Source organism: Echinops telfairi, unplaced genomic scaffold (assembly GCF_000313985.2).
Source record: "Echinops telfairi isolate 266 unplaced genomic scaffold, ASM31398v2 ScPeMD7_655;HRSCAF=1070, whole genome shotgun sequence".
NCBI lineage: Eukaryota > Metazoa > Chordata > Mammalia > Afrosoricida > Tenrecidae > Echinops > Echinops telfairi.
In genome coordinates, this window is record NW_022104553.1 from 24672313 (window position 1) to 24685403 (window position 13091).

A 13091-nucleotide genomic window follows, 5' to 3' on the forward strand; every position below is an offset into this window, starting at 1 on the left:
TTAGACTGTGGAAGAAGAACTCACCCCACGGTTAGCCCTCGTTCTGAAACTGTGGAGCCTGGAAGCTTAGTCTAGAAGGCACAAGACAGAATGGCATCCATTGCCAGTCAGCCCAGGCCCTGAACTCAAGCCTTCCTCGCCCAAGGCTGCCCCTGCAACGTGCTCTGCCCATCCCTGGAGGGTTCTGCCATCCTAGGGGGAGTGATTAGTGCCGCGGGGCTTCCCCTGCTTTTCTTGGGGGATTACGTCAGCATCTATTAGGCAGCATCTATTAGGCACGCTCCCTCCAGGGGGCACTCCCACTCCAACAGGGCTGGTGCCGCCTGCTAAGTGGCCCCCAGCCACCGGCCTGGAGTTGGCCCACAGGGGTTCCACCCTCCCTCCCAGTTGGTTTGATTTTGTTGGTGTTTTTGTCTCTTTCCCATGCACAGCATCTGCAGGAAACGATAAGACCCTGGCAGTCATCTAGGGAGCCCATGGGTTCCATGTTTGGCTGCTCACCCCAAGGTCAGCAGTTTGAATCCACCAGCTGCTGCTCAGGAGAAAGATGAGGTCGTATGCTTCTGCAAAGAGTATAGTCTTGGAAACCCACAGGGGCAGTTCTCCTCTTACCTTACAGCGTCTCTGTGAGTCGGAGCCACCTCGATGGCAGTGCTGGGTTGTGTGTGGAGTCATGCAGGGAGCCCTGACAGTGGGGGAAGCGTCAGACTGCTCACCGCGAGGTCTGTGGTTGGAGAGAAAGGCCATCTGTGTCCATCAACATTGTCAGCCGGGAAAACTCAAGGGAGCGTTCTGCGCCGCCCTGGATAGTGACCTGTCACCTGGATGGTGATAATGTTTGTTTGTTTGTTTGTTTGTTTGTTACTGTAGTCACACAGGAGCCCTGGTGGTGCAGTGGGTTAAGCATTGCGCTGCCAAGCGACGGGTTAGAGGTTTGAGCCAGTCTGTCTCTGTGATGATGGCAACTTCAGGAACCCGAGGGGCAGCTCTGCGCTGCCCAGCAGCCTCCCTGTGAGTCAGAACTGGCTGGCCTGCAGCGGGCTTACCGTCCATTTAGTCATCCCCAGTGATGCCGATGGTTTACACTCTCGGCAGCTGACTGAGAGGCTCGAGGCTACGAGGCTACGGCCTGTGCGGCAAAAAGGCCGGGTGATCTGCTCCTGAAAGATCACAGCCCCTGACACTCGGAGTGGCAAGCAACTCCCCCACATGTGACACATACACCTGGGAAGGCAGCCGGGGCCCAGCCCCTGCCCCAAGGGCTCTGGCAGCTCCCGAGCACCCAAGGCCCTGGGGACACACTGTAGTCAGTCAGGTGTCCCTGCCAGTGTCCCACTTCCCATCCTTCATAAACGGCCAGCAATTTCTTTTCTTTCTGTTTTTCAAATTTGGTTTATTTTGCGGCCTCCCCCATCTCCACGGAAACACCTCCAAGTATTTGTTCCCTGCTTGGTGTTAGGTAGCGTCTTCCACCTCCCCGAGCCCAGAAACCGCTGTGGCCATTAACGTGGTCCAAGAGGGAGCCCCTGTGTGGCGGGCAGTCTTTGTGGGGTCCATAAAAGTGCTGCACTTGCCTGCCTCAGGGAGTCTTAATGGAATGGGAAGGCATCCTTCTAGAATCTTCCCTGATGGCAGTTAAGGCTCTTGGAGCTCCCAGGTCGTCTAGCCCAAGCCTTGCGTGGGGTGGAGGCCTCAGGGGACTTGGGCAACATGTTCACTGGCTGCTGCTTCCAGGGAGAGGGCGTAGATCAGGGTGGCTGAGGACTCTGCCCAACTCTGGTCCAGCCGCCCGGCCCCGCTTATCGTGAGAGCTAGCTGGCTCTGTGGGTGCAGCTCTTGTCTGTTCCATCTTTGACCTACAGGAGGGGAGTCGAAGACGGGATGGTGGCAGTGCATGGAGGCGAAGCCCGAGCGTGCGCTCAGGAAGCCTGTGGTCTGAATGCACTGTGGGCTTGGGCACGGCCCTGTGAGCCCGAGAGTCATGTCTGTGCCTGTGTGGTGGTGCTGATGGGGCTGGGCAGCAGGGTGAAGAGTCAAGGTATTAAGGCCAGGCTCTGACTTTGTGCTTCCCCTCACTAAGTCCCTGGGTCAGAGAGGCCAGGGTTGGCTTCCCCAGTGCTCCTTGGGGCCCTAAAAGGGCACCTCCAGGTTCCAGTGGGGGCCCGGCACTGCCCTTTGGGCCTTTGTATTCCGTTGTCTCGTTTTCATCCCCCCTTTTCCGAGCGGGGTGGGGGGTGGTTTGCGTGTGTTCTGCCCAGCATCGCCACCGTTGTTCCTGCTCTGGGTCTCCTCCCAGCCTGCCCTTGATTTGCTGGTCCTTTTCTTGGCCTCCAGGTGCTCTGCTGGCAGGTCTCCCCGCCACCCCCACCCGCATTCCTGTGAAGGGTGGGAAGCAGGCTGCCCACGGGGTTCCCAGGGGCACGCCTCTGCCGCCAGGGTTTGCTCCAGTCACCGCCCTCCCGGCGCCTGGCACGGCTCTGGGCCGCGGGATGGCTGCCATGTCAGCAGCTTGGCGCTGGGGCTGGCCAGCCGAGGAACTGGTTCTCCGGGTTCTAGGAGGCCCTTTGAGTTGGGTGGGGTGAGGCTGCCCTGGCAGCGATGCCCCCTGTAGTGAAAGCCCTTGCTGCATCCAGGCTGGGTGGTTTAAGAGGAAGCGACATTGGGCCCTGTCCCTGCGATTCCCTTTTGAAACATCGAGAAAGGGTTCCGTGTCGTGGGTGGGGTGGGGGCTGAGCGCATTGCATGTAAACTGGATCCGTTGTCCCCTTTGGATTGGGACAGTGAGCTCATAGAAGCCTCTGGAAGACCTGTTCGGGCGAGCAGCGTGGAGGCGGGCCGAGGGGAGAGCCAGGAAGGGAGGGTTCTGGAGAGCTGGGGGCTGCTTGTGTTTCCACAAAGCCTGTGGGCCCCTAGGGTGCTGAGGCCATGGGGCCTGGGTGATTGGGCTGGCCCAGCGGCCACTCAAGTCTTCTCCGAGCAGTTGGTGAGGTCGCTTGCCTGCTGGGCCAGGCCGCATTCCGATCTCCCATCCTCGGCTCGCCCTACCCGCTGTCACCACCACCCAGGAACGTCTCCTTTTCCCTGCTTGTCACTGAAGGCCAGCTGGAGACTCGTGGTTTTGTTTTTGTAACCAGCTCCCATCCTGCTGACAACTCTTGGCTATGGGTTTGGCTCAGAAACTGGAGTCTTTATCCAGTACCGTATCTCCTTTCTGCACGCTCCCCACCCCCTTCCTACTCCCCACCCGAAGGTCTTGTCTGTAGTGTCTCTTAGGCTCAGAGCTCATTCAGGTTGGACTCACTGGGACATGGGTGCCAGGTGGGGGCAGCAGACAGAGAAAGGTGGGGCAGCTGCAGGTGGGGTGCGGTGAGGGTCAGCAGGGACCAGGACTGCCTTGTCCCCCACCTCTGTGCCTTTCCTCCTGCCTCTGGCTCAGCCGGGTGCAGCTGCCCCTGTGGGTCAGCCCCGGGCTCTGCTTCTAGGGCGAGAGCATGGATTCACCTATGTTCTTAAGAGGGCTTTTGTGGAGCATTTTCTGCATTCCCAGGCCATAGGCCAGGCCACCCCCTTACTACCCGGTTAGCGTGTATGGGTAGGGAAGGGTGATGGGTAGGACTTTGAGGGGAGGGATCCCCCTAGTTCAAAACCACTGTCATCCATCCCTCTGTCTTGCAAGGGGTGGCCAACATCTGGAGCCAAGTGGGTGACCCCCAGCCTGGGCACCCCTGCACCTGTGAGCACACTCCTGGGCTCCTGAGTGCTCCCGAAGAAAAGACGCCCCTGTGGTCCAGTGGGTTTCAGGAAATATGGGGCTTCTCAGCTGCAGGACTTCTGGGGACTGATGGGAGCATCGAGCAGAAGCCCCCAGGCCAGGGTTTTCCTAATCTCATGTGATCACAGAGCCTCTTTGCTTCCTCCACCGACCCCTACCCCCAAGCACCTAGACCCATGGGTCCTTCAGGAAGTACTGGTGGTGGGATTCATCTCTTTGTTAGTGGCTCAGCCCCCCTGGCCCTCCCTTCAGCCCGCTGGACGCCATCCCCTGGGGGGGGAGACAAGGACCGGGGTGCACCCCTCTGGGTGTGGCCGTGCTCGCTGTCCACCTTCGCCTTGGCCAGCACAGGCCCGCCCACTCTCTCAGACCCTTGCCTGCTCACGGTGGCTCCGGGGTTGGTTCCTAGGGAAGATGGTGAGCTGGAAGAAGGCGAACTTGAAGATGACGGGGCCGAGGAGACCCAGGATGCCCCAGGGGGGTCCGAGAGGAGCCGCAGAGAAAAGGGGGACAAGCACCCCAGCGACTCGGACGAGGAGAAATCCCACCGGCGGATGAAGCGGAAGCGGAAGAAAGAGCGGGAGAAGGAAAAGAGGCGCTCGAAGAAGAGGAGGAAATCCAAGCACAAGGTAGGGCCGCCCAGAGCCCCGACTGGCCAGCCCCTTCCCCTGCAAAACAGCTCCTGCTTTGCTGCCACCTTGGAGCCACTAGACGCCTCCAGCCGGGGCCCTTCTGGCACAGCCCAGCATGGCTTGGCCAGGGCTGACCGGTAGCGGGCCGTGGCCCAGCCGGTGTGCTCACTGCGTCCCCTGGTCCGCAGCGCCATGCCTCCTCCAGCGACGACTTCTCCGACTTTTCTGACGACTCCGACTTCAGTCCTGGCGAGAAGGGCCACCGCAAGTACAGAGAGTACAGCCCCCCGTACCCACCGGTGAGTGTGGGAGCACCCAGGCCCCTTTGCGGGGGGTCCCCCGGAGGGAGACGCTTAGGCCGTGAATTCTTAGGTGCTGTGTGACGAAGGGGAGTGTGTCTTCCAAGCCAACGAGGTCAGGCATCAGTCTTAGCCCCGTGTGAGAACCTGAGACTTTGGAAATGTCAGGTAGCCCAGCTCTGAGATGAAGAGCTGGGATTCGAACCCAGGCAGCAACTCATCCCTGTAGGGTAGGGCCCCCCTCATTTCTCTCTGCTGCTCCCCATGGTCTTGTGCTGTCTTGTGGCGATTTGGCAAGGCAGTCCGTGCTCACGCACCGTGCAGGGAGAAGTTAGTTCTCCCGGCAGGGCCAGTTTCAGGGCTTGGTTCAATTTGTTTTTTTCTTTTGTTCCTCTTCCCCCAGTGAAAGCTGAAAAAAAGTGGGAGGAAATAATAATCCATTTGAACTTTCAAGTTCTCATAAAAAACGTTTTCCAGTTAGCAGCTCCTCAGAGCGGTCCCGGGCTCGGCTTCATTCATGCTGGGGATATTTGTTAGATGTGCCATCTGAGGTGGACCTGCTGATGTCTCCCAAGGCCTCACCGCTACAGGGGACACCCCCCCGCCCCCTTGGATTTCCAACTGGAGTGGGAGGGGTGTTGAGGGCTTTGAGTTCTATCAGTCTGTCTGGGAGCCATGGGTGGGACAGATGGTTGGCACACTCAGCTACAAACCTGCAGGAGGCAGTTCAGGTCCACTCAGAGGTGCCTTGGAAGAAAGGCCTGGTGATCTGCTTCTGAAGACCAGCCAACGGGATTTCTCTGGAGCCCCGTTCTACCCTGACAACTGTTCAGGGAGTCGGGGTTGGCTTGATGACAGCTGGGTTTTGTGTGCACCCTGTCTGTGCTTCTACCCCTATTTCTCTGCACCCAGTCCCCTGGGCACTGCCCTGATTTGGTTAGAACTGGCTTTCTAGTTGAGTTGCCCCAAACCCAGCATTCCCTGCCACAGTCGACTCTGACTCATAGCAGTTCTATAGACAGAGCGCTGCCTCCGCGGGTTCAGAGGCTGTAACTGCCAGAGCAGAAAGAGGAGCGGCCAGGATCTTCAGACTGCTACCTTTGGGGTTAGCCGCCTGGTGCTTAACACCCCGTGCCACCAGGGCACCTCTTCTGGTTGTCGAGTAGACCGTTTGTTGCGTTCCAAGGCCCCAGGACAGTTTAGAGCAGGGGTCCTCAAACTTTTTAAACAGGGCCAGTTCACTGTCCCTCAGACCTGTTGGAGGGCCGGACTATAGTTTAAAAAAAAACTATCTATGAACAAATTCCTATGCACACTGCACAGATCTTATTTTGAAGTAAAAAAACAAACAGGGCAAAAACACCTGGCGGGCCGGATAAATGTCCTCGGCGGGCCACATGTGGCCCACGGGCCGTAGTTTGAGAACCCCTGGTTTAGAGCAAAGAACACCGTCCAGCTGCTGGGCCCTGCGGCACACTCTCCAAGTGCCTTCCAGGTCGTCAGTCCCCTCCTGAGCGCTGGCTCTGGAGGGTGGCTGCAGTCGCACAGAGAGCTGGTCACTTCTGGGAGCAGTGGGGTCTGGGCTGGGAGGTTGGTGGTTCAGCCCTGTCCCCCGCCCCGATTCTCTCTGGGCCCAGCAGTCCCACCAGCAGTACCCCTCGTCGCATCCCACTTCCCTGCCCAAGAAGTCCTACCCCAAGATGGACAGCAAGGGCTATGGCCTGTACGAGGACTACGAGCACGAGCAGTACGGGGAGTACGAGGGTGACGAGGAGGAGGATATGGCCAAGGAGGACTACGACGACTTCACCAAAGAGCTGAACCAGTACCGGCGCGCCAAGGAGGGCAGTGGCCGAGGCCGAGGTGAGCCCAGCCCCGCTCAGGGCCTGGGAGGAAGCCAGGCCAGCGAGGCTGCTGGAGGGCTTGGTCTGTGCTTTCCCAGCATTCCTTTGCTGGTGAGTGCACAGCGCCCCATCCACCTTGACATGGTTTTAAGGCACACGCTGCCCAGCCCAGGTGCAGCTGGAGTCCCTGAGCTGTGAGACCAGCCAGCCGGGTGAGCCTTCTGATCACCCTACAAGGGAGTTGAGGGGCTATGATAGGGAACGATTAGACGCCATGGGGCTTTGGTTAGCCCTGGGTCAGGAGCCCTGGTGGCGGTGTGGTGGCCCAGTGCTTGGTTGCTAACCCAAAGGCTAGCAGCTTGGACCCACCAGTGGCCCCAGGGAGGAGGGAGAGGGCTGGCGGTGTGCTCCCGGAAAGCCAGCGGCCTGGGAACCCCTTGGGGCAGTTCAGCTGTCAGCGAGACTGTTCCAGGTGACCTGGTCGACTATCCCTGTTAGCCTGTGGGGGAAGAGAAGGGATGGGCCAGAGGGTTGACAAATGTCTCCCCCCACACCCCCTCACCCCACCCAGTTCCTATCACCTGGTCAGGTGTGTCCTGGCCCCTGTGGCTGCCACGCCTCTGAACCTTGCCCTGTGGCAGTTGGAAGGGTGGTGAAAGAGCAGCAGGGACCAGCAAGCAGCTCAGCCTGACCTTTCAGAACCGCCTCCTAATGGAAAGATGTCTTGGCCCCCAGGGAGCTTCTAGAGCCTTCCAGTCAGCTCTTAGTGTGACTCCTGCCCCAGGCCCAGCTTTGTTAGTGGTGGTCTTGCCCGACTCCCTGGGAGCTTCCGAGACCAGTGCTGCCCAGTGGGAAGTACAAAAGGGGCTCCAAAAAGTTCGTGGGAAAAGGCCATTTTCTTTTCATTCCAGTTTCCTACAAACTTTTTGAGTGCTTTGCACCCCTCCTCGAGTAATGCATACCACCACGTGACTTTTAAATATCCTAGTCGCACCATTGGAGGGAAAGCCGAGGAGAGGGAACAGGTGGAATGTACTTCAGTAGCATTTCATATGCCTACAAATCTTTGCAGCTCAACTCGTAGTGAGTTTGAGCAGGCTTAGAGGAAGGAGTTCACTGGGTGGTGGAAATGGTCATGCCCTTGGCTGCCCATGGAAAGGTTGGGAGGTAGAGTCCACCCAGAGGCACCTCAGAAGATAAGCGTGGTGATCTATTTCTGGGAAAAACAGCCCTGAAAACACCTTCTATGTTGCACTGCTCTGCTGCCACACGGCGCCTCTCGTATGGATTAAATTGTGTGCCCTTCCCCTCCAAAAAACAAATATGGCGAATCCCAATCTCTATGGCGTTATCCCCTGTGAACAGCTTGTCTTCTGAATATTGAGGAGACAGGGTACGTGCCAAACTCACTGCCTTTGAGTTCGTTCCGACTCTCCGCAACTTTGTAGGGCTGAGGAGAAGGGCCGCTTTTTTGATAGACAGACTATAAATCTTTATGGGAGCAGAAAGCTTTAATTTTCCCCCTTGGAACTGCTGGTAGGTTCGAACTCCTGACCTTGAGGTTGGTTAGAACATCAACACATAACCTGCTAGGTTGTGTTTTAAGTTAATTTCTTTTGAGATATTTAAAAAAAAGAAAGATGAAGCAATCAAGGTGGGGGGGAGAGACCAGTTCACACAAAGAGACGTGGTCCAGGCCCAGAAGCTCAGAGAAACCAGGACGTTCCTCCAGAGCAGACAGACAGAGAGACTGCCTCCAGAGGGGACACCTGGATTCTGACTACTGGCTGTCTTCCAGTTTTATTTTGTCCTTCTGTGATGGCTTGCGTGTTGCTGTGGTTCTGGGAGCGATGCCACCAATATTTCAAATGCCAGCGATTTCAACCTGGCTTCCAGACTAAGACTAGGAAGAACAGCCTGGCAATCTACTTCTGGGGGAAAAATCTGGACACAGTCAAAACTGTGGGCATCCACAGAGCACCGATAGTGCTGGAAGATGGACCCCTCGGGCACTGGAAGCACAACTCCGAGTCGGTTGGCCTTCATGCTATGGACAGTGTAACGTTCCTACAACTCCGTCAGCAGCAGCCGCCTCCTGAGCTGTGAGAGAGTGCATTTCTGTCTGCTGAAGCCACCTACTTGTGGCCTTTCCACTGTGACCCCACTAGTCGGGCAAGATGGTCACCAAAAGTCAGGGCGGACTGGACGGCCGCGGGTAGATGAAAGTTCACGGACCTGTGTTCTGTGAGTGAGACGGCCTCTTCCGACTTTCAGACACAGTCTTGGAATTGGGTGTGTTCTCCACTCGCAGGGTCTCTTAGTTGGGACCAGGAGTTGGGGGAGGAGGGTGCGTGCTGCAGCAGGCTGGCTTGTGTCCGGGTGTCTACTCTGCAGCCAGCCTGGGAGACTCTTGGAGGAGGACAGTGCTCGACCTCAGGGACAAACCTTGAGTGACTTGCGTTGTCTCAGGAGTGAGCCTGCCTCCCTTCTGCTCGCTCACTCATCCGACTCTCGTGCAGGCAGCCGAGGCCGAGGCAGGGGCTACCGGGGCCGGGGCAGCCGAGGAGGGTCCAGAGGTCGAGGCATGGGCCGGGGTGGCCGAGGACGGGGCCGAGGGTCCGTGGGAGGAGACCACCCAGAAGACGATGAGGACTTCTATGACGAGGAGATGGAGGTGAGGTCCCTTCCTTGCCCTGGCGGGGGTGACCAGTGGGACAGCATAAGGGACACCCATCCATAAGGTGGGGGTGGAAGTATTCAGAAGGGCCTGTTAGTGAGGACAGTACAGGGAGGTGGCAGTCCCCCCAAAGATTCTGTTTCTGCCCCTGGGGTTGGCTGGGTGTTCTCTCTGGAAGTATCTTAAGTCCCGACAGTCTGACGCATGCCCGCCTGTGCACATGCATGCATCCCTGCCCCTCGGTGCCCAGGAGCCTCCCCTTCCTTTAATGACTGCACAGTTGGCTAGGAGGGACGGAGGCTGCAGCTGATGGCCCAGTGAGCAGGGCTTTGGGAGTGAAGACCATACCCACATGGGAGGGAGGGGTGAGGCCTCAAACACCCAGGGGTGCTGTGCGAGAGGGGTTACAGGCGGGTGTCCCTGAGCTCGGCCACCTGCTACAGGCAGATGGGCTGAGTGCTGTCCCCTCACCCCCCCACACACCAGTACGGAGAAAGCGAGGAGCCCCTGGGGGACGACGACTACGATGAGTACTCCAAGGAGCTGAACCAGTACCGCCGCTCCAAGGATGGCCGAAGCCGAGGTGCGCAGGGCTGCCAGGTGGCTGCGGGTGGGTCTGGGGCACAGCCGGGGCCATGGGGCTAACCTCTCTCCTTCCCCAGGTTTAAGTCGGGGCCGAGGCCGGGGTTCCCGAGGCCGGGGGAAAGGCATGGGCCGGGGCCGTGGGCGAGGAGGCGGCCGGGGCGGAATGAACAAGGGCGGCCTCAATGATGACGAGGACTTCTACGACGACGACATGGGCGTGAGTGCTCCCCACAGCCCCTCTTGGAGGGGCCTGACATGTTTCCTTATGTCGACAGTTCCAGCACTCCCCTTTATTTGTATGAATTAACAGCTAGGTGAAGTGTAATTATTCTGACCTATGTTTCTCCAGACTTGAGATGTTGTCTAGAAAGCAGTTGATTTCAGTTGTTCCCACAGGCAGTCACCACTACCACCACCCCTCCTACCAGGGGCAGTGCTGCCCACTCTGGTACACACTGGGGTGCAGGCACCCTCCTGGGGTATTCATTTGGAACTTAGAGCTTGGCCAGCACCTCCCACCCATCTGCTGCTGCTGGGGCAGTTGCGCTGAGTAGCACCCCTGCAGGACAGGGTGGAACTGGCCCAGGTTTCCTAGGGGGGGTGGGGGGGCTCTATGGGACTAACTGACTGCTCTCTCTCTTGAGCCACCGACCCTTGGTTCATAGTGCTTTAACTGCAGAGCCACTGGGCCCTTCTCCCAGAACCAGAGTTTCGTGAGCATCCTGGTCTACTGCTGACACTCATGTACTGTTAGCCACTCAGCCCCCGTGCCTCTTTCACCTAAGCGCTGTGTCCCCCGCAGGACGGTGGCGGAGGGAACTACCGGAGGGGCGACCAGCCGTCCGACAAGAAAGGCAAGGCCATCTGCAAGTACTTCGTGGAAGGGCGGTGCACATGGGTAAGGGCCGCCGCGGCCAGCCGCCCTCTGCCTCCTTCTCCGCCACCTGCCTCGACACCTGTGCCTCTTGCCCACATGGGTGCAAGGTGGCTGCTGTGTCTCCGGGCATCAACCTGTGTTCTGGGAGGAACAAAAATGGGCTCGGGCTCTCTCTGTTTGGGAAATGTTACTCTCCCAGAGGCCTTGGCTAACCCCTCACTGCTCAAAACCGCAATTGCAGCTGGGAAATGGAGCAGTTGGGCCTACCTTGTCCAAATGAGATTGGGGTTCTGTTAAAAATCAGAGACTGGATAGAGGCTGAAAAGGGCAGGGGGGGAGGAAGAGATAGAAGAGGAGGAAGGAGGTCTAGGCAGGAGGGAGCACAGAGCTGGGCTGTGGGGAGGAGGCAAGGGTCTGAGAGGAAGCCGTGCAGCTGTTTCTGGAAGTAGGAGGCCCGAGCTCTCAGACGGTGGGAAAGGCGCTGGCAAGCCTGTGAGCTTGCCCGTCCTTGGCCCTGGGAGGTGCCAGTGCTGCCACTTGGCCCTGCCGGACCTCCTTGGACCTTCTCTTCCAGGGGGACCACTGCAACTTCAGCCACGACATCGAGCTCCCGAAGAAGCGAGAGCTGTGCAAGTTTTACATCACGGGCTTCTGCGCCCGCGCCGAGAACTGCCCCTACATGCACGATATCCTCGTCACCCCCGCGCCCGGCTGTGCGTGCACGCCAGGGACCCCAAAAGCCTCCTTACAGCTTCTTGTCGTGGATTGGGTGGAGGTTTGCAGAGCGGGGCTGTTTGCTTTCGCGCTTGGCACACATTTGCTTTCTCTTATCGCGCTGATGGGAGCCGGGCACCGTCTAGCGCTTCTGGGCTCAGATCGAGGTCTGCGTGGCCCCTAGTGGCTGGCCTCATTGCTCCCATGCAGCGCTGGTTCTCGCCATTCTTCCTTCCTCTGGTGGGAAGCGCCCCTGGAAGTATGCTCTCACCTTTGAACCCCATTGTTCCTGAGTCTTCTTTCTGTTGGCTTCCCTTGTGCAAACTCTCCAACTTTTCTGTTCTGAGTGACATGGCTGCCTGGCCAGCAGGGCAGGGTGGGAAGAGCAGGGGTGTTAGGAGGCAGGAGACCCTGGGTGGGGTCCTCAAGGGGAAGCCTTGGCCTTAACTTGCTGGGCACGTGATTTCCCGTGTAAGCTGTATCACACAACTGGAAACTGCATCAACGGTGACGACTGCATGTTCTCCCATGACCCGCTGACCGAGGAGACCCGGGAACTCTTGGATAAGGTGAGCCCCACCTGGGAGTCATGTTAGGGGGCCAGGACCCCAGGGGGGATGGGGAAGGACAGCTCCAGCCCATCTCCAGGGGAGGCGCCTTCAGTGTGCCCAGCTGCCCCAGTCTGGCGCAAGGACATAGAGCCATGTTCTCTCGAGGTGGGGGGGTCCCACTAGAGGCTTCTCCGGTCGAGGCGGGCCCTGCAGAGCACCCACGAAGCACAAAAGGGATGAGAGAGAGATGAGGGTGGCTCTGTTTCGAGGGAGGCTCGAGGTGTTGCTTCATGCAATGCTCATCGGTTGGTTGCTGCCGGGGCAACACGCAAGGCTGCCTGGTGGTTTGCTGCCGTGGCAACGGAAACCATCGTGGCCGCCCCCTCGCCAGCCTCTTGCTGTCCTGTAACCGCGGTGTCCTGGAGCATCTTCCCGCCGAGGAGGTCTTCCCTCGCAGCACTGCCTCAGATGGCGCTCCACGGTGGGCCGTCCGTGGTTTTCACTGCTTCATCTGCATACATCGAGGGCCCGGCTTGGCTTTTCGTCTCAGTCTGAAGCCCGCCCCCCCCCCCGCCCCGCCCATTGTGGGTACCCCTGCTGGCATTTGGCCTAACAGGTGGCACTGCTTCCAGTGTTCTTGCAAGCTACACACAGGGCAGATCGACAGGCAGGCAGTCTCTCAGGGGGCTGCAGAGGGGCAGGACGGGGACATCCTAGGCTGGGGTGGCAGGACTGTCCGTCACCAGGTGGCCTGTGAGTTCCATCCTGGAATGGGGTTTATAAATAGCCATGGTCCCCGAGCCCTTTGGAAGCACAACCAGCCCAGAGAGTCAATACCGCGTTTCTCATTTGAAGAACCCAACTGCTGTGCTGTGTCTGGCTGAGGCCTGCCCCCTGCTGGTGGTTCAGAGCTGGTGCACGTAGTGCAATAGTGCAAGCCTGTAGAACTAATTACCCCGTTGTGCATCATTTAGCTTTGCATCATCCACGGGAGAAGGGTGGCACAGTCTAAAGAGTAGACGTTTCGGAAACCCAAAATGAGTAGGGGTCATTCTGCTCTGTCCTGCAGGGGCCGCTATGAGTCGTCAGATAAGCTATGGCAGTGGACTCTGGTTTTCGTGGAAAGCAGTGGCATTAGTG

At 58.5% G+C, this 13091-nt stretch overlaps 1 protein-coding gene across 1 annotated transcript in view; it reads left to right on the forward strand.

Moving 5' to 3' along the window:
• Positions 1 to 3948: 3948 nt before the first annotated feature.
• The window catches only part of ZC3H4 (zinc finger CCCH-type containing 4), a 20183-nt gene continuing 11040 nt past the window's right edge, over positions 3949 to 13091 (forward strand). The window contains exons 1-9 of the mRNA XM_030886336.2: positions 3949 to 4401; positions 4593 to 4703; positions 6344 to 6566; positions 9067 to 9221; positions 9711 to 9807; positions 9887 to 10026; positions 10612 to 10707; positions 11261 to 11372; positions 11860 to 11969. Coding sequence (XP_030742196.1) covers positions 3949 to 4401; positions 4593 to 4703; positions 6344 to 6566; positions 9067 to 9221; positions 9711 to 9807; positions 9887 to 10026; positions 10612 to 10707; positions 11261 to 11372; positions 11860 to 11969 — 1497 coding nt within the window. The remainder of the gene's footprint in view (positions 4402 to 4592; positions 4704 to 6343; positions 6567 to 9066; positions 9222 to 9710; positions 9808 to 9886; positions 10027 to 10611; positions 10708 to 11260; positions 11373 to 11859; positions 11970 to 13091) is intronic.